The sequence below is a fragment of the Pinus tabuliformis genome, chromosome 7 (assembly GCF_031772625.1).
Source record: "Pinus tabuliformis cultivar Carrire ecotype Pingquan chromosome 7, CPIR1, whole genome shotgun sequence".
NCBI classification, from domain to species: domain Eukaryota; kingdom Viridiplantae; phylum Streptophyta; class Pinopsida; order Pinales; family Pinaceae; genus Pinus; species Pinus tabuliformis.
The window spans coordinates 1,378,265,050-1,378,288,533 of NC_142293.1; the positions used below are offsets into that span (position 1 = coordinate 1,378,265,050).

The 23,484-nt window shown below is 40.3% G+C and overlaps 2 protein-coding genes across 2 annotated transcripts in view; both read right to left on the reverse strand.

Moving 5' to 3' along the window:
• LOC149252760 (uncharacterized) overlaps nt 1-23,484 on the reverse strand; it is a 261,286-nt gene that overhangs the window by 44,794 nt on the left and 193,008 nt on the right. Inside the window, exons 6-8 of the mRNA XM_089459804.1 lie at nt 14,023-14,176; nt 13,843-13,881; nt 13,655-13,729 (exon numbers count right to left, since the gene is read on the reverse strand). Of these exons, the coding sequence (XP_089315930.1) occupies nt 13,655-13,729; nt 13,843-13,881; nt 14,023-14,176 (268 nt within the window). The remainder of the gene's footprint in view (nt 1-13,654; nt 13,730-13,842; nt 13,882-14,022; nt 14,177-23,484) is intronic.
• Nucleotides 22,567-23,458, reverse strand: LOC149252761 (uncharacterized). The gene is made up of 2 exons (XM_089456717.1): nt 23,351-23,458; nt 22,567-23,246 (listed from the first exon to the last, which is right to left on the reverse strand). The coding sequence occupies exon 2, from the start codon at nt 23,219-23,221 to the stop codon at nt 22,763-22,765; it is 459 nt and encodes a 152-aa protein (XP_089312843.1). The 5' UTR covers nt 23,222-23,246; nt 23,351-23,458; the 3' UTR covers nt 22,567-22,762.

Below are 23,484 nucleotides of genomic sequence, written 5' to 3' on the forward strand. Positions count from 1 at the left end.
AATAAACCTCGGCCTCTCCACCAAATACCAAAATAACCCACGAAGGAATTGGCCAAATGTTGACCTCCAAATTTTGGCCCAAATTCCCCTTAACTCCTCTAATTGCTAGCTGAGTTGAGACCCATGTTTGACCCCTTAGACCTGTCCAGAAAATTCTACAAAATTAGGAGTGTGATCCTTGCCCAAAACCCAGAAAAACTCCGAAAGGGTTTCCCTTGGTTCCAACCTTCAAAAATTGATCCTTCATAGCTTGGCCCTCCAATTTCAAATTCTGGTGTTGTGACTGATCATGTCAATCTCTGCTCTCCCAGCTCCAGCAATCCTCCTCAAATGGCCCTCCAAATGATCTCCTACTTCTCCCGACCAGCTCCAACTCTACAATTCCTTCCTCCAACTCCCACACGAGCCCAGTTATGGCTCTCTGCGCAGGCCCAAGTGACTGTAAATTGAACTACTCCAATGCAGAAACCTCCTACTCCAAAACTTTCCCGAAAGGTTGATCCTCCACTTTAGCTCCAATGCCCAAACTCCCACGGCAGTTGCTGCCCTGACGAACCCACAAGCAACACCTGCGTGTTCCCCTTTTGTGTGCTCTAGAAACACACATTGGTTGAGACAAATGTTGAATGATATGAATGTGAAACTCCACCGACTCTCCTCCAAGGTAGTACGAATTGCATTCCTAGGGTGGCACTCGAAGTCCACTGAAGCAAGGGTTGAGATCTCTGCTCAGAGACACTCGTGTGCTAAACAGCATAGTGACTCGGCTAAGTAGCTTGAGTAATTAAGGTTGAGTTCAATATTTCCAAAAGATCAAATGCTGAAATGAGGAGAGTTGCCTTCCTTATATAGATTTTGTGGAGCACTTTTCCCTCCATTTTCCCTCCATCGTGGGTCCCTCACTTAACCATCAATTTCCCCTCCATGCAAATTGAACTAGGGAATGTGTATTCTCCTAGTGTGGGTGGCCCCCACATACAAATTAACCACATCGAAATAACTTCTACTAAGTCTAGCCTCCACATAAAATCGAATGGGCCCCATCACCTCCAAAATCGGCCCCAAAATGAAGAAATTAATCATGTTCCAAAATAATTTAGGAAGGGGCATTACACCTTTTCTTTCCATTGTTCAAGAGGGGCACAAATAGGAGGCACTAATTGATATAGCATGCCCAAGGCAATCCTTTATCACTTTCCATCAATTCCTTGTATCCACGTCCACTCTTTGGGTTGATCGTCACTTGTCACCAGTGCTGACACCCTCCATCCTCATCTTTGAGTAAGGGCTTGGAAACTTTTCCCTTAAGAGATTGATGTAGCTGAAAGAAAGGTAAAAGCATATATGGCCACAAATGAAAGAAAATGTAAAATGCAAAAGATGGTTAGGACAATTAAAAGTGCATCAACAAAAGCCTAACCTGAACTCTATCCCCTCATTAATCATCACCTAGTTCCCAACATATCATGCTCTATCAAAATAAAAGGAACTTATGAATGTTGCAACTTGATGAACAATAAACAGCTACATCTATAAGGGGTGTTGGAAAGCATCAAGCAAGTTGGTTACCCAAGCTATGCAAGAAAGAAAAACGAAATCACTGAATAAAAGGGCACACCAAAGGGGTGGTAAGAATAGGCCAAGGAAATGGGTAACTTAGGCCCCCACGATTGCTCCCTCTTCAAATCATTACACTCAAGATGCTAAATGTCTAGCCCAACATGAGAGCAATTATGACCTTGCAATTGTGAAAATTTCAAAACTGAAATCCTATTGTAGCAATTGGAATTCATTCTTCTAATTGTTAATTAATTTAACAATTTATTTGCTATGACAAATACCAAATTAATCACACGGAAACCTTCACAAATAAAATACTACGGAAATAATAGCATTGGACACTGAGAAAATTCTAGCGCATAATTAAAATGACACCGTTATTTTTGGACAAATGTCCAAGGAAAAACACAATGTTGGAAAACCGGTGCAGCAGTGAAATTCTAAGTACAATTTATGGATGCCCAACTGGCAACCCAAACAGCAAAAAAATCTGGGCAAAATTATCTGAGGAAATTACCCTTCCACCACAAGCAATCCCAGCACAACTTCTCTTCAGAAACTTGTCCTCCTAGACCCTTTGCATCAGCCTCTACACTGCTTTGCACGGACCCTATGACGTCTAGCCTCTAAGCTGCATCTGATGAAGTCATTATGCTTGTCTCTGCTGAGGAAATCACTTCTCCGACACTCTAGACCCTCTGCCTGGCCTCTAGAACTGGAAACGGATTTCTCTCCAGCAAAATGGAATTGCTTCTAAAGCAATTGCGCAGTCCTCTGCACTACCTCACTGGGAATATCTCAAACCCTTGTTGCCTCATCGGATCTGGAAAACTTCCTCCAAATCGCTAACGCTACCCCTCACTGACCCTGCTTCGATCTCGGGTTCTCTGGCAATTGCTATTGCTCTCTGGAAATCGATCTGCCAAGAAAATTGAACTACAAAAGTGTCTTCTCCAAGTGCCCATCGATTTCCTCTTATAATCCACTATTGGAGCACCAACAACCAAGATTAAATCTTAATCAATTGCTAGGATCATCTTGGAGTCAATCCGTGTGAGTTTATATATGATTCTCACCTTATCTCAATTAATACTGATTAATTAACCATATTCCCTAAGTTTAGACAGAAAATATTTGAAAATCGGCTAATAATCTAATTGAGACACATCCGAGTGGAATTTCCAAAAACGTTTTTTACGTTTTGGAGATCTCATGTATTCTAGCCTCTCCACCAAATTTCGTGGCTAGAACACATCCGATGTTACAAAAACTAACACTCCCTCTTAGCGAGGACTGTGTTCTCCCTCTAGTGTTGCACATCCTGCCACAACACTCAGTCTATGTATCACCTCTGTCACGCTGTTGATGTCCGATAGTTGTTGCCCACCAACTATTGCACGACTCTGATGTTGCATTTGTGTTGCTTCTTGTTGCACTCATCTTGTCAAAGTTCCAACGAAGCAGATGTACCATATTCTTCTTCAAAGGATCGAAATCATCAACCATCAACACTATGTTATTGTAAACCCATTCTACAAATATTTAATGTAAATGATGCTAGTAAGACCATGAATTTAAGTAACAACCTAGGTAAGCCTATTATTTTGGCGATAATTCATCCTAAGAGGTTTTTTGTCTCACTGACTCATCTGTGTTTCTAAACACAGATGGTCAGCAGAGTTTTTCCCTCCAACCTCACCCTAAAGCTAGGGTGGAATTTGTTGTCAAAGTCTTAGGTGATTCCTAGTGTTCTAGAAGAGTCTTATGTAAAAGCGATTTGTGAAAATTTAAGCTAATTGGCTAAATTATTTTATTACAAATCACTTGGTCTACTAGATCATATTATGTTGCAGAATTGGGTATGTAATTTGAGAGTTTAAGTCGAACGAGTATTCCCTCTTTGAGGGTTGAATTTGTAAAAATCTTATGTAAAAAATATTTTAGTGCATGGTCTCTCATACTATTAGAGGGTGGAAAAAATATTTAATCCCCTCAAGTGTCAATTAATTAAATTTTTTGGCAAAATTAAATTAAAATGTTAAGCCAAAAATTTAATTAATTAGAGTCAAAATTAAAAGTCTAGAGAAATAAAATTCTCCAAGTGGAAAAATTCATAGGTATCAAAAGAATTAATTTTTGGAGGTCCCACACCAAGGGAATATTGGAATTTCAGGAAAAATTGGACCCTTGGACCTTGGTGGTTAAGATAAAGTCAATTTTTTGAGGAAATTAGCTCAAATAATTGATTTTAAGCTAATAAAAAAGGGATTTAATGAGAAATTCGAAAATTCTTCAAAATAAATATTTTCAACGGCTAAGATGAATTCATGACTCTCCTATTTATACACTCATTAGGAGTTCAAATTACCTAATTTGAGCCTACATTAGCCCATCAAATAAAAATAATGTGCAAATAACTAACTTTTGGTGACAAGCCCACCAAATTAGATCATAAACAAAACAACAAGCCTCCCAAGACAGTGTTGCACGAAACGCTGCCCCCCCAAGGATCCAAACCAGGAACCGCGTCCTATATGGATCCGTAGGGAATCCACGGTTCAGAATTTCAGAACCACAAATCGGGCTGGCAAAGATGGTTCCTAGAAATTCGAAACCGTGCAAGCCCAATCCACAGTTCCATATTTCCGAACCGCGGATCCGACGATGGATCCTCCCCGAATCCACGGCAGATCGGGCACGGATCCCAAGCGGATCCGAAGGGAGACAGGCAATTCCACAGGGTTTCATAGGGTTCTAAATAAATAAAAAAATTCTTTGACTTGAGTTGGGTTGGGGCTTCTCGGACACTCCCAAGGTGCTCCCTTGATGCTCCTTAGATGCTTCCTAGATGCTCCCTCATGGTAATGTTAAATTCTTAAAGTAAAAGTGACATTCTCCTTTATTTTTCATTTTCATCATTTTACTTAAATTTTTAACATTACCATGAAATGACTCAGGATGTTTGAGAGTGGTTCCAGCCTCATCGGACTTCATATGGAGAAAATAGAATTTCATATCCTATTCAAAATTCAGCAGACTTAACAGTTTTCAGGAATTCAAGATCAATGGGATTGTGGCATTTCATTAGATTATATCATGTATGAGGGTATGTGATTAGCATTTAATCAAGAGCACCAAGCCCTATATGTACCCTAGTGTTGGTGGTGTTAATTGTTGAACTCCTTTGTCATGCCCTTAGCAAAAAATTACCTTTCAATCAAGTCAAAATCATCGATCAAGCATGTTAAGCTTTTTCTACCATATTTTAAGGCTTGGATTAACTAGTTTAATCAAAATTGGGCAATGTTGACTAATATCCCTAGAAAATCAAGGTAGAGGCAAAGGCTAGACAAGAGGAGAAGAATCTAGATTCTAGATGGTTGATGCTCAAATAATTAATCATTAATGTACAATGGATGCCATATCTATCTTGATTTATGTAAAAATATGCATGTTTCCATATCTTCTACAACTAATTTGGTATTTTGGAAGTTTTTTTAATATAAATGCAGAAAATAAAAAATAAAAAATTATATATATAGTAGTTGTTTCCGAGATGCTTCGCGTCGTATATTTTTGGGAAATGACGCTTTTGCGTCCTCGCTTCCAAAAAGCATCCCTGCTTCCAAAAAGCATCCCCGCTTCATGCAACGTTGTCCCAAGAGGTTGAATAATCAATAATGCATGTCGTTGGGCTCTCTAAGAGGCCTGGTGAAGTCCATAAGTGCTAAAATGATGAATTGGACTTCCAAAAGTAATGGACAAGGGGTTGGCTCCTTGTTCTCCACACAATAAACTTGTGATGCTCCCAATGGCTGTGAGGACACACAAGTGACCTCATGGGTTTCCAAGTAAGTCGAAGATGCATGTAGACCATTTGTAAGGGCTCAAATGATGGTGTAAGTGATGCCATATCAGCATACAAGTTCTTGGTCATCTACCAAGTGCATGGTACAACTGTGGGGCTAGCTAGGCAAAGGTGAACCAGGTGCATCTTCCTCGTCCAATAAGTGAATCGCGAGCAATATTTGAACATCTATGGGGATCCTTGGAGTGTTGTCTACTGTTGTGGAGGCCCATGGCTCTCAACACACACCCTACATGTGCCAATGTAGCCTTCTGAAGGGTTAGGACCCTATATAGGGAGACCAAATCCAAGATGGAGACCACCTGCAATCTTGCATAAGATCCAATGTGTCCCCTAACCTTCCAGTACAACAAGTCATCAAGGAAATCGAGTAAAAGATCTTACAAACCATGGACAACAAGTGGGGACTTCATAATGGCATGCCCTTCTATAATGGGCTTTGGCATGTGCTAATGTCTCCAAGCTCCAAATGGGGTTAACCAAGTATCCTATTAGGTGGTTTCTACTCCTAAAGGGAATAATATGTCCAAGGTACATGCTTTAAAAAGTGGTGGCATGTGGTAAAAGGATTAATGGAGTAGGGAATGGAAAGGGGCAGCCCTGGGCCACATGCTTGGGTACAAGGGAAGCACACCCTTGGGTATATAATGTATAGGAGGGAGAAATCGTGGTACATGAGGTGCCCCACCTTGATTTTTCCACTCTTCTTTATATGTTTCTTGCCTTTTATGACTTTTCTTTGATTAACTTCCTAGGGCTCAAGGGATAAGGGCATGATGTGTAAGGTATAACAATTGATATCCCCTTTAAGGTAGGGCGGTTCATTGCTCACCAGGGATTGGGACAATCATGGGTTCCTGAATGATAAAAGAGGCTCATCTAGGGCCTATAGGAACTAAGGTGATGGCCATGATAATGGGGTAGAGCTCATGTATTGGCTTTTGCCCACATGCTAAATGTGTTTGTCCCCGCCATCTTTTGCATTTTGTGGTAGGTTTTCCTGTTGAATGTAGCCAATTATGCTTTTACTTTTCTTTTTAGCTGCATCAACCTCTGGAGCATTATTCCAGGCCCGACCCAAGGTGTTGGCAAGGGGAGGGGGAAGTGTTGAGAAATCTAGGGCATAAGGAGTTAAAATATTTCTCTACTTGATAATTGCTTGTGATATACTTTTTACTTCTTATCTTATATTCTTTCTCTCCATTATGTTATTATTGTGTTATGTTCATCAAGACAATTACCAATATGCATAATAGAAGACAAGTGACACACTATGTAGGCTAGTCAGCCATGGCCAAAACCTCTCACTTCTTGAGAGGAAAACCCGATCAAAATTCTTCCTATATCTTCAATTGACGAATACCAAGACCATGACAAAGACCCTTGACTCTAGTATCCTCCCAAGAACCTTGTCACTAAACTTGATGTTCTGCCTCTTCCTTGTCTCGATTTCCTTTTTGATATCGAACTGCTCTCCTCAGCTTCCTCTAGAGAAACTTAGTCTCTATCCTTCACACTGCTTCTTCTCAACTTCCCCTAGAGAATCTCGGTCTCTAAGCTCTCACTGGTCTCCTTTAGAGAATCTCAATCTCTTAGGTTTACCCTAGAACAAAAACCCTATTCTCCTTGATGCAACAATAGGTTCTTCCTTCGATCTTCTTGTGATGTCTTCATTTCTTCTTTCTTCGTACGAGAGAGAGTATATAACCCAAGACAAACCCTAGAAGAATCTTTCTTTCGCTGACACCAGAAGAATTTTGTCTTTGTTGTCCCCAGAAGAAACCTTCCTTCGCTATCCCCAAAAGAATCCTTCCTTCGCTATCTCTTCTTCGCAGTTCTGAGGTTCTACTTCGTACTTCTGCTTGACCGAATGCTTGTCAAGTTGCTTGCCTATAAGTGAGCCCGAGTGTGGCTGCTTATACACCTCATCTCATGTCCCTTAGGCCAACATGATCACAAGTAGGAAGGTCGATTTCTTATAGCAAGTTCTTTAATCGTTGTAGGCCGACTTGAAGAGGATAAGTGACAAGGTCTTGGAGGATACTTTACATAGGCAGGTTTGACCTTTTACAAAGTGTAACATGACTTCATTACATGACAATGACTCTATCATTTTATGACTAGATGACAAATAATTCCTAAAGACTCTCAATGGGAGTCTTGACTCAAAAATAAAATCTCTTGCTCATGAAACCCATGAAGCAAGCAATACAATAAATTTATTTTTCTTCTTTACATCTCATTACATAAAATCATAATTACATGTCATTATGAAGACCGAACCTAGTTATACTTTTCAACACTCCCCTCTGAACTAGGGAGGTATTCATAATGGTACTTGGTCATTCTCAATCTGAAGAATTTCTTATAAGAAGAATTTGGATTGGTAACTCATTTGTATAGCATCATATCAACCAACATTGTCACATAGCAAGGCCTTGACTAACAACTCTATCTCTCCACAAGATCTGAGCTCAATGCTGGCGAGACCAATGATTTATAGACATACTCATCATTGTCTCTCCCAGAACATACCCTACCTGGGTACTTAGGGTGTGTTCCATTAGGACTATTCTTATCTTGGATTCCCAGTCCTCAAAGAATATCGGTCCTCTACGAGCATTCTTCTATTGGATGCCCTATCTCATCCTCAAAGAGTATCGGATGCCAAATGATTACCCAATCCTCCATTCTGTGAAGACAAGAATGATGTGTCTATCTCTGCCTCTCGAATAGGGAGGACTTATTCCAATAAAGGAATGTACTCATTCCTACAAAAGGAATGTACCTAAGCTCCCTCTTGGATTAGGAATTTCCAAGTTTCTTCTAAGTAAGAAACTTTCTAGGCTCCCTCTTAATTAGGGACCTACAGCTTCTCAGGTGGAGATGATAGGACAACTAGCTGCTTGAAGAACTCCTCTCTTCTTCAATGTCATGAATTTCTTTTGTCATGGAGTCTTCATCTTTTGGGACTTCTTCATAGGGCACAGACCATCCATCACTTGCATTCATGAGTCAGTCATGTCCTCATTCCTTTTATCAAAAAGTGATCCATCAAGTTTCCATCTGGCTTTGCTTCATGTCATGTTGCTTTCTTCATGCCATATTTTTTAGAAGGATCTTACATCCTTCTATATGGTCTTCGTGGAAGTCATCCACAGATCTTCCCTTTTGCAGTCCTACATAAGCCCATCCAGATATTAGTTCAAAAATAAGAAATGAACACTTCGACCAAAAATTATTTTTGTGATGGTCTTTCATCATGACATCTTCCTATAGGTGTTAGCATCCTGCATACATGTTGACACAACTCCCAAAGATATCCATTGTCAAGGGTCTCTATCTTTTTCCGACTTTCATCAGAGTTTTTATATCTTTTCGGGAGATATACTTGTCAAATATTCTTGGTCTTGGATGTTTAATGCCTTCTACTATTGCTGCATATCTCATGATCTCTTCCCCCTTTTTCTTCACACTCTTCATTCCCAAGAGCTTCCAATCAAAGTTCCTTAATTGTAGTCAGCTCCCTTATGCTTCATATGAGAACATATTATGTTGATTTCATCTAGTGTGACTTATGCCTTTCTGCAACTTTCAGAGGAGGAGATCCCATTTTCTTTGATCATGTTTCCCAAGATGGAAATAGTGATCCATATTATTTGCAACCATATGACATGACTTTCATAATAACCTATGTAAGCATACATACCTCATCTTTCTTTTGGGTCATCCAGACTTCCTGTAGCAACTTCATTTGAACGAAGGAGCTTTATCCTTTAGACCTGCTTCATTGTTATGTCATCATATTCCCATCCCTTGAATCCCACGAGTTGGAATTCTTGATGAAACATTTGCTTCCTTTCTAGATCGGTGAATCCTCTGATAAGGATTCCATCAAAGAAACTTGAGAATATTTCATATCCTCACCCAGCAGATGTTTGACTATTGTATGATGATCCCAGTCGATGATGTCCTCTACTTCTTTCTATAAGTATCACTTGAGATTTCAATGAGGTTTCCAAGATCTCTTATTCTTTATAATCAAAAGAATTCATTCTAGACATTCTTTCTACTTCACATGTCAAGAGCTCTTACTTCTAATGCTTTTATCACGATGCTATTTTTTAATTTGATGCATCATATCTTATTCACACTACTTTCTATCTATAAATTACAAGTGAAAAGTACCTTCTAGTGAAGAAGATCATCTCAGTCATAGTAGAGATCTTTTACTTCTTCCTTTTTAAGCTTCTTTGTCTCAGGTTCTTTCACTTCCTTAGTAATATGGGCTTCTTCCCTATCCCTTTTGTCCTTATTACATTTAGGACAATCTCTTCTATAGTACCCAAGTTCCTGACATCCATAGCATCTTACCTTAGCCATGTTTTTCTTTTTCTTTTGAGAACCAAACTTTCCAAATTCCCTTTTCTTCTTGTCATAGCAGCATATGCTTGGTTCTGCTCCTTTGGTCCTACATCAACCTTTACCTTCAGTCTAGTTTCTTCAATCTTAGAAAGTGACCATAGATCTTGAAATGGAGTAGTCTCTTTCTTCCCATATAAACTTGAAGTGCAGTTACCCCATTCTTCTGATAGTGCATTCAGTACCACTATGGTCATTTCTCTATCAGACATGACTTCTCCTAGCTCTTGTAGTTGATCTCGAAATTTTTATATCCTCATGAAGTATGAGTCTATTCCATCTTCCTTGGACATCTTTAATTTGTAGAGTTCTTACCTTAATGAGATTACTTCTCCTGCAATACTTACAAAAAACAACTCTACCAATTTGTCATATATAGCTTTTGCAGTCTCCAACTTTGATACATATGGGATTAGAGAGTCTTTTATAGATTCTATAAGAATCCTCTAGGCTCTCACTTATCCCTTCATGAATCTAGCATGTGCTTGAGTATCTTCCTTTGGAGGTTGGGTTATCGATCCCTTGATGTGATCCATGACCTCATTCTCAATAAGATTTAGGTTTGTCCTTTTCTTCCATGCAAGGAAATTTGCAGCCCCAACCAATTTATTTCTTTCCTTGCAAAAAGACATTTTGTTATTATCAGATATAGTCATAGACTTACTTAAGAGATTGATGCTTGCTTCCTCCTTAATCTTGATGTTGATAGAGGATTTGCTTCTTGAGAGATTGATGAGAGAGAGCTTGATTCACGATCCTTTTTTAATGTTCTTCTTGAAGAGCTTCCTCGGATGATGACTTTGGAAATGCTTCTAGGGTTTTGGTTTTCCTTCATTCTTTCTTGAAGACGATCTCTAGTTTCTCCCTGGTGTAGATTTCTTCGATCTAGGAATTTTTACTATGGTAGTCTTTGAATTTGCTACGATCCTTCTTCCACTGCTTGATGTCTTCTTGATTGAATGTCCCTTCTTGACTTCAGCACCTAAGCTCTGATTCCATGTTGAGAAATCTAGGGCATAAGGAGTTAAAAGATTTCTCTACTTGATAATTGCTTGTGATATACTTTTTACTTCTTAGCTTATATTCTTTCTCTCCAATATGTTATTATTGTGTTCTGTTCATCAAGACAATTACCAATATGCACAATAGAAGACAAGTGACACAGTATGTAGGCTAGTCAACCAGGGCCAAAACCTCTCACTTCTTGAGAGGAAAACCCGATCAAAATTCTTCTTATAGATCTTCAATTGACGAATACCAAGACCATGACAAAGACCCTTGACTCTAGTATCCTCCCAAGAACCTTGTCACTAACCTTGATGTTCTGCCTCTTCCTTGTCTCGACTTCCTTCTTGATCTCGAACTACTCTCCTCGACTTCCTCTAGAGAAACTCGGTCTCTATCCTTCACACTGCTTCTTCTCGGCTTCCCCTAGAGAATCTCGGTCTCTAGGCTCTCACTGGTCTCCTCTAGAGAATCTCAGTCTCTATCTCGGTCACCCAGAGAATCTCAATCTCTTAGGTTTACCCTAGAACAGAAACCCTAGTCTCCATGATGCAGCAATAGGTTATTCCTTCAATCTTCCTATGATGTCTTTGTTTCTTCTTTCTTCATACGAGAGAGAGTATATAACCCAAGACAAACCCTAGAAGACTCTTTCCTTCGCTGACCCTAGAAGAATTTTGTTGTTGTTATACCCAGAAGAAACCTTCCTTCACTATCTCTTCTTCGCACTTCTGCTTGGAGGTTCTACTTCGCACTTGTGCTTGACCGAATGCTTGTTGAGTTGCTTGCCTCTAAGTGAGGCCAAGTGTGGCTACCTATACACCTCATCTCATGTCCCTTAGGCCGACATGATCACAAGTAGGAAGGTTGACTTCTTCTAGCAAGTTCTTTCATCATTGTAGGCCGACTTGAAGAGGATAAATGACAAGGTCTTGGAAGATACTTTACATAGACAAGTTTGACCTTTTACAAAGTGTAACATGACTTCATTACTTGACAATGACTCTATCATTTTATGACTAGATGACAAATAATTCCTAAAGACTCTCAATGGGAGTCTTGACTAAAAAATAAAATCCCTTGCTCATGAAACCCATGAAGCAAGAAATACAATAATTTTATTTTTCTTCTTACATCTCATTACATAAAATCACAATTACATGTCATTATGAAGACCAAACCTAGTTACACTTTTCAACAAGAAGGCTAACCCTATGTGGACCCAATGGAGGAAGGTGGACCCAGGTGGGAGAAATGATGAATGGGTTTATAATGAGTGGAAAGGGGGCAACATATGTGGATGAGGGAGTGGGACCACGCAACCAAAATCAGGGTTTCCCATGAAATACCATCCCTAAAGCCAAAGGGTCAGTAAAAGAGATCCCACAAGACTAGAATCCAAGGTTAACATCCAAAAGGGGTCTAGGGGACAAGCACACAGACCTAACTCATTCTTTCCGCTGAATCCCCCCATTAATCCATGCCCAGAAGTGTTCATGATAAGCAAACTATAATACTCAATTACCAAAGGACAAGGCATACCTTTAGGTTCGGGAGGCGCACCTTCAAACATACGATCATGGCAAATGGGTGAAGGATCACATCGCTGGCTCAGGTGGCAGAGAAGTGACACAAGGAGCTAGTTGGTGGCTGCAAGGGGCTGGTAGCTGCCGGCTGAGGACCATCTTGGAGAAAAAAATTATCCTCGGTATATCACCCACAAAATGGTGGGTAATAGTATGCACATGGACAAGAGGGAAAGAAGAGAGGATGAAGGCCTATTGAAGAGTTCCATGCAAGGAAGATTGAGAGAGAGATAGAGAGGGGGAGAGAGGAAATCCTACATCAACAGGTGAATTACAACCACATAGATGAGGATAACCAGCCAAGGGAAAGCAAGCATTGTAGCAAGAGACTCAGATAGTGCACTGTACAACATCATTCTCATCGATGAACATTATATATTCAAGTTAACAAGCAACTGCCAAGGCTAGTTACTAAAGCAATTTAGTAGACAATGGAGTTCTATCCGTGATTGATTGCATTTACTTTGTACTATCAGATGCATAATGTAAAAAATAATAATATAACCTCTTTTCAGTCCAAAAAATGACCAAGAAATAGGTCGAAATAGGTCAATGTGACTAGAGACTACAACCAGTCATCAATAGACTATGGCAATGTCTAGACTCTATAATTCCTAGATGCAGTGTGTGTTTTGTCTTAGAATGAGACAAATGTATGGCCATGGGGAAGATCATGTCTGGGAATGTGTCAAATAGTGGCCATGTGAACAAGCTGTAGTTTCTGGTCAGGAATAAGTGATTGATTAAATTTTAATAATTAGGTTGAAGTTCCTAGCATCAAGGATTCAAGTATCAACATTTAGGGTTGGTTCAGCTGATGGAACAACATACTTGTTAGCATTTACAAAGGATGTGTATGATTGAGAAACACAAATAGAGAGAGAGAAAGAGAGAGAATTAGATCTCTATTCTAGTGTCATGTCCAAAGCCATTCTGGCCCCTTCCTGGGCTGCCAGTCTGTTCTCTTTCTCCAATTTGAAAAGATTCTTCTTATGGTATTGTGTGCCTGTATTCAATCTGATTACTGCCAATTGCTTGTCAGCGTTAGAAGATAAATCCTTCCATTGACATGGATATTTTTGTTGCCATCAAAGATGATTGCAATATTTCTAGTAACAAAATACCAAGCATAAATTGATTGATTTCATTCAGCAGGCAGTACAGTTTGAAACATCAAAATTGAGAAGATTCCAATTCAAAAGATGTTGCTTGCCTGCTTCATCATTTCCTTTGCGAGTTGATACTTTGCAGCCTCCAGTAACATTTTACCTGACACTCTCCTTGCTAGCTATCATAGAACCAAGTAATGATTATGATTTAACAATGCTAGAACACAAAAGAGAATTGAATATCTTTCATTTCATTTCACTTGAATGCATGTTTGTGCTTCAGGCTTCTCACCGCATGCTGAAGTTTTGAAATAGTCACAGCACTGCCTCCCTGGGTAACAAAGTACAAATTTGAAGAGTAAGTGAAACCTAAAATAATTGTAATTGTAAGAAATGATGCTGCAACTACTGAAATATCAACTGGTATCTTTGCATAATTTATTCACAAAAATAACTCAAGGGAAATTTTAACCTTCAAAATTACTGAAAAGAGTTCTTCAGCACCAAGCTTAATTGCAGCAGAACTATACCCTCGCCATTGACCATGTCCTTGCTGTTGACTCTCTATTCTATTGACATGAGAATTTCCATTTGTCCAGGAAAATTTTATTGGCTGTTTTGGTTTGCTGCAGATGGATAGAATGAAAGTAAAAGAATTTGCAATAAGGACCTTAGTTATTTAACATTTTTACAATTGTGAATCTTATCTCTGCTAATTAAATCCACAAGAAATTAGTAGAACAACCCGATGCTTTTCACTCCGAGATAAAGCATCTTCTTTCGAGAAAAAATATCAATGAGAATGAAAAGTGGTTTCTGAAAGCTATCTACATTGCTTATAAATATGGCTAAAATATTACAATATTTACATTATGCATAATACTCATATATGTCAATGAAATGTGTATCTAACTACCAACACTCCATACCATAATGCATCATAAATTAGTAATTACCAACGAGTAATCAAGCCTTTGCAGGAATCTAAGAGAAATGCCCCTAGCAACTTGTAACAGCATTATCGGGCTTTATATCTTATGGTTTAATAAACTTGATGGCTATCAATCTTGTTCTTTTCTTTATCCCTTCTTTAAGTAAATGATGTCATTGTCTATAGAGTATATGCCCTCTTTAACATCTACATCTGATGTAACTGTAAGAAGTTAGAATCTGCAGATGGTGGAAAAGGCTTGTCGTAAGATATCAAGCCAGAGGCAATAACATGATAAAAACCATGCATGGCAGATTCTATAAGAAGAGGAGTTTTTTTCCGGGATTTCCCCTTGGAGGAGTATTTCCCTAGCTGAGAGCCTAATTTCTGTGTACTTTATTGCTGTTAAATTGGCAACTAGGGCCAAACTTCATGTGGGTCATCTTATTCATGGCTAAAAATATTTTTATTAGATTCCTCTCGTCGAGAGGTGTAGGATTGATCTAAAGATCATCCGATTCCGATAAGTATTTATGGAGATATGAATTTATTTTGATTATGGAATTATTATCAAGCCGACCTACAACTCATGTAGGCTCGGAAGCCCAACAGTCGCATCTATTCAAACATCAACGTTGTGTATAAATACAAAAGGATTTTTCCTCATTTGCATTCACTCATCTCATCACATCTCTCTCTCTCTACTGCGCAGAAAAGAGTCTCTTCTCTACTGCGTAGAAAAGGGTCTCTCTCTCACATGTGGAAGGAAGCTGCTGAACCTGAAGCTGCAACTACAGATCTTAACTTTGACCAGCGTGGACCATCAAACCTCCTCTTCTGAACTGCGTTGTAGGTTCATCTGAACCTCCTCTGAAGGCTGCAATTTTTTGTGGTGGAATCAAGCCAATCCAATGGTCGGTTTGTGAGATATCGACTGCCCCAGTTTTGATGATGAAGCCGCTAATGTTGATGCTGCTAATCTAGGGTTTGCTACTGTTGATATAAATCAGATTTATTGTACTATTTCTCTCTGCTGAATTATTGAAGATAAAAGAAGATTTGATCAAAGGGTTTCTCCACACATTGTGGGGTTTGTCCCTGGCTAGCTGCCACATCTTGTGTCTCTTGTCTTGGCTTGTTTTCTGTCGATCGTTTAATGTTCTATTTGCACTTTACTTTATGTACATGTGATTGCTAATCTGTGGAATAGAATAAGAAAAAGAAGTAAATTGTTATAAGCATAGAACATACCATAACTTAACAATTGCTATTGTTTTTGTTCTTGATATTTGTTTGATGAAAAGACCTAAATAAAGAACAAAGAAGACTAACGAAGTTCACAAGCAAATATTAAGGTCAAGGAAAATCGATTTAATAAGATGCCACTTTGAATTTTCCAACATAGAATCAGAGCTAAGGTGAACAAGAAGGCAGTTGGAAGAATCATCTTGTGGACACAAAGAAGGGCTTGCTTGTCAAGGAGAATCATTTGTGGAAGTAGAAGACCTATTAATCTGGAAGGAGGGTTTCCACATTGAAGAAGATCAAGACTACATCAAGCTCTCATCAAAGGAAGACTACAAGAAAGCTTGTCTCTTGAGAGAAGGAGATATATCTAAAGGCTCGTTGAAAGGCATCTTTAAAGGAAGAATTGAAAGGATCTTGGTATCATTAATCACTCTTGAAGGTTGTTTTTGGTGGAATCCTAGGAAACATCTTTCAAGGACATTATTGAAGTTACTTCAAAGGTCTTGGGGATATCAAGAAAGGTTGGAGACATCATCAAGAGGAGAATCTTGGTTATCAACTAAGTATCATTACTCTATGTCTGAATCTAAGGTCATATGGGTTCTTTCTGCAAGGAGAGAAATAAGCTCGTTGAAGCATCAAATTACCTAGCATGGAAGAAAAGGATTGACTTGGCATTTATAGAACATGAGGTAATGGAATATGTAACTAGGGAAATTACTGAACCTAGCAAAGACTGTTGATTTTGGGTAGCCTCGGATGTGCTCTAGCCATGAAAATTGGTGAAGAGGCTAAGGCACATGAGATCTCCAATACCCAGAAAGGGTTTGGGCAGATTCTAAACAGTTTTGGAGATATTAAAATAATTAATATTTTTAATGAAGTCCCTAAGTCTAAACTTAGGGAAATTAAAATATTAATGTGAATTAATATAAAACTGTGTTAGAATGGTCCAAAATTCATGGATCAAGCCAGATCTAATCTTGGCCGTTGATTAGTGACTTAATCTCGGCTGTTGGTTTTTCAACGAGAAAAGTATAAGAGAAGGTTTGAAAGTCACTTGGAGAACACACCAAGAGATCAAGATTTCGACTTTCTGGGGTTGGGTTTGCTGAGAAAGTTGAGAGAGTGATAAGAGTTGCAGCTAAGGGGCAGTGAATACAGAAGCAGAGAGGCAGAGATAGCATCGGGAGGATCAGCACAGTAGCCAGAGAGAGGGACGCAGAAGCAGCCAAGGGTTCACGCAGAGCCAGCCAGGGCTCATGCAGAGGCAACCAGGAGCTGCACAGTGCCTCAGAGGGCCAACGTGGGTGACGCAAAGGGCCAGAGGACTGACGCAGTGCCTCCAGAGGCTGACACAAGGCAAGCCAGAGTGACGTTGGGCTAACGCTGGGCCAGAGAGAGGTTGACGTTGGGGTTTCGTGGGGCAGATTGGAGCTGTGGAGCTGTTGGAGTGTTTATCCAGGGTTTCAGCCAAAATATCTGCTTCCGAGTAGAGAGGTACTACTGAAACTGCTTAATAAATCAAACCCTCAGATAGTTGCACCAGTTTCCCACATTGGGTTTTTTCCGCGGACATTAGTCCAAAAATAACGGTGTCACTTGTGTGCTTGTTTCTATTTCCTTCAGTTGATGATCTGTAATGCGTTGAGCATGTACTTATATTTATTTCCAGTATTTACATGGGAAATAACTTGTTAATTAACAGAACAAGTAGGTAGGAATAAAAATCAGTAAAGTGCATAAAGGGTTTCTAACGTGTCAGACTTAGAAATTCCAACATGGTATCAGAGCGTGGTTGCAGATCACAGGAGAACTGAGGACATCAGCCGAAAAGAGCAGCAGCAGTAGCAGAAAAATAGTTGTCCCAAGTGACAGAAGTTGTTCCTAGCAAAGTAGCAAAAAGGAAGGGCGCAGAGGCTGAGGGAGGAAAAGGCAGGCTCACACAGAGGCCAAGAGGGCTGACGCAGTTGGCTGAGGAGGTTGATTTGCCAGTGTCGGGATTGCACGGAGCCTAGGAGCTCTAACCTTCAGTTTGCTAGGGTTTAGGAAGCTGTGGGTAAGCTACAAAGTGGAGCTGGTGGGGTACTATAGTCAAAATAGTACCTAACAGGGCAAGGCCAAGGTAGAGGGAGTTGCTGTCGAGGCAGATTTCTAGCCAAGGAATCCGGACCAGTGTTGCAGTTGCATAGACGATTGGAGAAGTGCATCTCGACATTGGCAGAAGGATTTCCAAAAGGAAAATCGAGGCTTAGAGGGAGTCACACCAAGAACTTCTAGGAGGGAAGTAGAGGAGCAGTGAAATGGCACTACACGGAGTAAGAGATCAGGACAGACTGGACGAACCCTCAAAATTCATAGTCTGGAAAGCCAAAATCTTATCCATACTAGACAGGAATTGTGTCAAGCACTTCACCTTGAGGACGATAGCTATCCCAGTGGATCTAGCTGACAACGATAGGTACGAGGATGCAATGGCGAGGGCTAAGAGTATCATCCTTGACGGGGTCAAGGATCATATAGTACCACATATTGTTGTGAAGAACACGGCACAGGAGATGTGGGAGGCCCTGACCAAGTTGTATCAGCATACTTCCGTGTAGAGGAAGATGCTACTAGAAAATCAGTTGCGATCATACCAGATGAACAAGGGAGAACAGATCGATCCATTCCTTAATCGATTGAAGGAGATCTAAGATCAACTGACTTCTATAGGGGCAACGTCGGATCCAGAATTGATGGTGAGAACATCCCTGAACGCAGTCTCAAAAGACTGGGAGGTGTTTGTCCAGAGTATACTGGGCAGGGCGACCCTTCTAGATTGGGAGGAAATGTGGGTTGCTCTTCGCCAAGAAGAGATCAGAAGGCTGAGCAAGGCGGGAAGCAGCAGCAAGGGGATCAGAATCAAGAAGGAGGAGGAGGAGGATGTTGCCCTAGCATCTGAGGGAAAGCAGGAAAAACGGAAGAAGGACCTCTCCAAGGTCAAATGCTTCCACTATGGGGAGCTGGGTCATTATGCAACCCAGTGTCCAAGGAAGAAGAGTAAGGGAGAGGCCTCCGAGACCAAGTCAACGCCAGCAAGGGTAGATAAGGAAGTGCAGACAGACGATGACTGTGCCATGAATTCCCATGTGCCACTTTAGAAGAAGTGGGGAGACATCGAGCTGTAGTCAGGAGGACTACAGGCAATGAGGGACAGGATCCTCGAGGTACCCAGCCTCTTGGATTAGACCTTGCTATGTGAGCCCCAAAGTGGAGTAGCAGTATTGGCGATGTCAGTAGAGACGGATGCGGATGTAGCAACAGAGGGGAGCTACAGTGCAGGATTCCCAGGACAGCGCGAGGCTAGCAGGCTGCAACAATGCGAGAGGCACGGGAGTGTTGCACCAGTGTAGAATCGCACAGAGAGGCGTGCAACGGTGCGAGATGCATGGAGTTGTTGCAGCAGCGCAGAGGTCAGAGATTGAGCACTTTTCAACGACAGAGGAAGTTTTAGCATCAAGAGTGTTTCTAACATAATGGAGATATCAGAGTTGGGAGACCAGTTACTTACTTCTCAATAACTGAGTTCCAGTGCAGCAGTTAGCAGTGGTAGTGCTATGGGCAACACAATGCAGCATGATGAGAGGGGTTGCAGTGCAGATGCAGCAGTGGCAGTGGTAGGGCCATGGGTAGCAGTACAGATGCAAAGGGAGTTGCAATACGGATGCAGCAGTGGCAGTGGCAAAGCCATAGCAGCAGTACAAGATGCAGCAGTGTAGAGGATGTTGAGCAGGGAGGCTTAGCATCAGCATAGGGACCGATGTTGGATGATCAGGGTGATACTCAATGAGGAGTATTGCTAGAGCATAGTCCTCGCTAAGAGCGAGTGTTAATTTGGGGTAGCATCGGATGTGCTCTAGCCACAAAAATTGGTGGATAGGCTAAGGCACATGAGATCTCCAATACCCAGAAAGGGTTTGGGAAGATTCTAAACAGTTTGGGAGATATTAAAATAATTAATATTTTTAATGGAGTCCCCACGTCTAAACTTAGGAAAATTAAAATATTAATGTGAATTAATATAAAATTGTGTTAGAACGGTCCAAAAGTCATGGATCAAGCTAGATCTAATCTTAGTCGTTGATCCGAGACTTAATCTCGGCCATTGATTTGTCAACAAGAAAAGCATAAGGGGAGGCTTGAGGGTCACTTGGAGAACACACCAAGAGATCAAGATTTCGACTTTCTGGGGTTGGGTTTGCTGAGAAAGTTGAGAGAGTGATCAGAGTTGCAGCTGAGGGGCAGTGAATACAGAAGCAAAGAGGCAAAGATAACACCAGAAGGATCAGCGCAGTAGCCAGAGAGAGGGACGCAGAAGCAGCCAAGGGTTCACGCAGAGCCAGCCAGGGCTCACGCAGAGGCAGCTAGGAGCTGCGCAGTGCCTCAGAGGGCCAGCATGGGTGACGCAGAGGGCCAGAGGACTAAAGCAGTGCCTCCGGAGGACTAACATAGGTCAAGCCAGAGTGACGTTGGGCTAACGCTGGGCCAGAAAGAGGCTAACGTTGGGGTTTCGTGGGGCAGATTGGAGCTATGGAGTTGTCAGAGTGTTTATTCGGCGTTTCAGCCGGAATATTTGCTTCCGAGTAGAGAGGTACCACTACCAAGATTTTTTTGTGTTGGGTGAGCTGGATTTGACACCCAGGTTGTATTCTAAAACTACTTAATAAATCAAACCCTCAAATAGTTGCATCGGTTTTCCCGCATTGGGTTTTTTCCGGGGATATTAGTCCAAAAATAATGGTGTCACTTGTGTGCTTGTTTCTATTTCCTTCAGTTGATGATTTGTAATGTGTTGAGCATGTACTTGTATTTATTTCTAGTATTTACATGGTAAATAACTTGTTAATTAACAGAACAAGTAGGTAGGAATAAATCAGTAAAGTGCATGAAGGGTTTCTAATGTGTTAGACTTAGAAATTCCAACAAAGACAAGACTCGAGAACTAGCAAAATACAAGAAAGGGGAATTAAGGGCACAAAGGATCATAGTTGAATCCATTAAAGATCCTCTTGTTCCATTTGTTGCAAATTTGAAAACTTCCAAGGCTATGTATGACAAGCTAGTGAACTTGTACTCTGTAAATACATCAGGACAAAAGATGTCTTTATGGAATAAACTATACAAGATGAAGAAATCAAAGGATGAGGACATGGCATCCTTTCTAATGAAGATCTCTCAATTAAGAGATCACTTGCAAGGGCTTGGAGAAACAATTTCTGATTCGGAAATGACCATCTGTGTATTAAATGCATTGCCACTAGAATGGAGCAGTTTTGCAACAAGCATCTACTCTAAGAAAGATTCAACTCCTTTTGATGAATTGTGGGCTCAATGCATTTTGGAAGAATCTAGGATCAAGGTAAAAGATGACATTGGATCAGATGAACAATCTCAAGCCTTTCTAGCTCGAGTCAAGAAGTTGAAGAAGGAAAAGTTCAAGAAGTCCAAGAACAAAGATATGTCCAAAATTCAATGTTTTAAGTGCAATGAATATGGAGACTTTAAGAGGGACTGTCCAAGCCAACAGAACAACAAGAGAATGGAAAGAAGTAAGGTTCACATAGGTGAGGAAACAGGAGAACCTGAGAAGAAGCCGAAGAAAGAAGATATGAAAGATCTTTACTATTGAAGTAGGCACACTGTTTTTAAGGATCGTTATGAGGATTAATCTTTCCTTTAGGATTCAGTTATATGGAAAGTTATCCAAGTGTTCTTTCTTCAGAAAAAGATTCATTACTTAGGTCATATCATATCTAGTGAAGGAATCTCAGTAGATCCTAAGAAGGTAAAGGAAATCATGGAATGGCCAATACCGAAAAATGCAAACGAAGTGTGAAGCTTTATGGGTTTAACTGATTACTACCGAAGATTTGTGGAAGGATTCTCCAAAATTGCCAAGCCAGTTACAACCCTCCAACGTAAAGGTGTTCGGTATGAATGGACTGAGAAATGTAATAAAGCATTCTCTGAACTTAAAAGATCGCTGACCAGTGCACCAATCTTGCGAGTCCCTGACATGGATAAAAATTTTACTGTATGTATTGATGCATCCAAGCAAAGATTAAGTGTAGTATTAATGTTGGATAGAGGAGTAATAGCGTATGCCTCATGAAGAACTCTACGCCACTCACAATTTAGAGTTAGCCGTTGTAGTACTAGCTTTAAAGATATGGAGACACTATCTAATAGGGCGAAGCTTTATGCTTAAAAGCGACCATCAAAACCTAGAGTATTTGTTTACTCAAAGAAACTTGAATGCTAGACAAAGACGATGGAGTGAATTCCTAAGTGAGTATGACTTTGGAATATCTTACATTAAAGGAAAAGAGAACGTAGTGGTAGATTCTTTAAGCAGAAGACCTCAAATATTTTCCCTCATACCTATCAAAGTAGACTTAAAGCAATGAATACTAGAACATCTCATAAGAGATCGTTGGTATTTAAAGGTAAGATCTAATCTTGATAGTAAAAAGTCAAAAGAACCTAAGTTTGAGGGGTATGAACTAGAAGATGATGGAATCTTGCGATTTCATGGAAGGATGTATATTCTTGATAATGGGGATCTTCGAGACACCATCCTTAAAAAAGCCCACAGAGCAATGTATTGCAATGTGGAAAAAGTCGCTGTCGGGATTAATTCGGCAAGGGTCCAAAAGTTGAAAAAGTCGGCAAAGTCGGGAGTTTTTTGAAAAAGTCGGCAAAAAGTCGGCAAAATTAAAAAAACACAAAATTATTCATTTTTTTTAATTTTTTTTAACATCTAGAGTATCCACAACATCAAATAAATGCATTTCCACATAAACATGTAAAGAAAGCTAATATATAATATGTATATGAAGTCTAGTGCTGCATCACATATCAAAATAGTGAATCCACTCCTGAATTTTGAGTCCTGTCTGAGTTTCAACTCTCAAGAGTCAAAATATCAACAAAAAATATAATAAATGTACATCATGAGTCATCTAAAAGTCATCAAGTAATCACTAATCAGTCACTGAGATCCTCTTCCCCTTTTACGGGAATAGGGAATGGCTTTGCCTTTTCCTCTAGAGGAAGAAGACCCTGCCCCTGAGGATACAAAAGGAAATGGACTCAATCGTCCTCTAGAAGCTGATGGAAGAGGTGGCCTCTGTGCTACGCTGCCGCTGCTGCTGCCCACCCTAGATGGTGTCACCTCCTCCTCAGCATCCTCATCCAGCTCTGCTACTGCCTCCTGACCCTGATGTTGCTCCACCTCCTCCTCCTCTATCTCTAGCTCTCCCTCCTCTGCAACTGCTACATCCTCTAGATCCACACCTAACCAATCCGGGATCGTGTCCAAGATTGGCCTCTCAGTCTCGACTCTCCATGCAGCGGTGGTATCAATATTGTCCAATGAGATGGCTTCCACATCAGTAGGTTTCTGAAGCTGTCTCACCCACAATCGAAGATTGTAGTAGACGTATACCATGTCATTGAGGCGTTTGGATTCCAATCTGTATTAGGGTCATAGATTGTAAATTAGTACTTAGAAAATTTAAATATTAAAATTAATCAAATGAATTCAAAAAATTTAATTTGAAATCTTTTTAGTTTTTACCTGTTGCGCTTTTTGGAGTGTATTTTGTCAAATACACTCCAGTTGCGCTCACACCCAGAGGAACTGCATGTTTGGCTGAGCACTCGAATGGCAAGCTTTTGGAGATTTGGTACTTTGGCACCATAGCTTGTCCA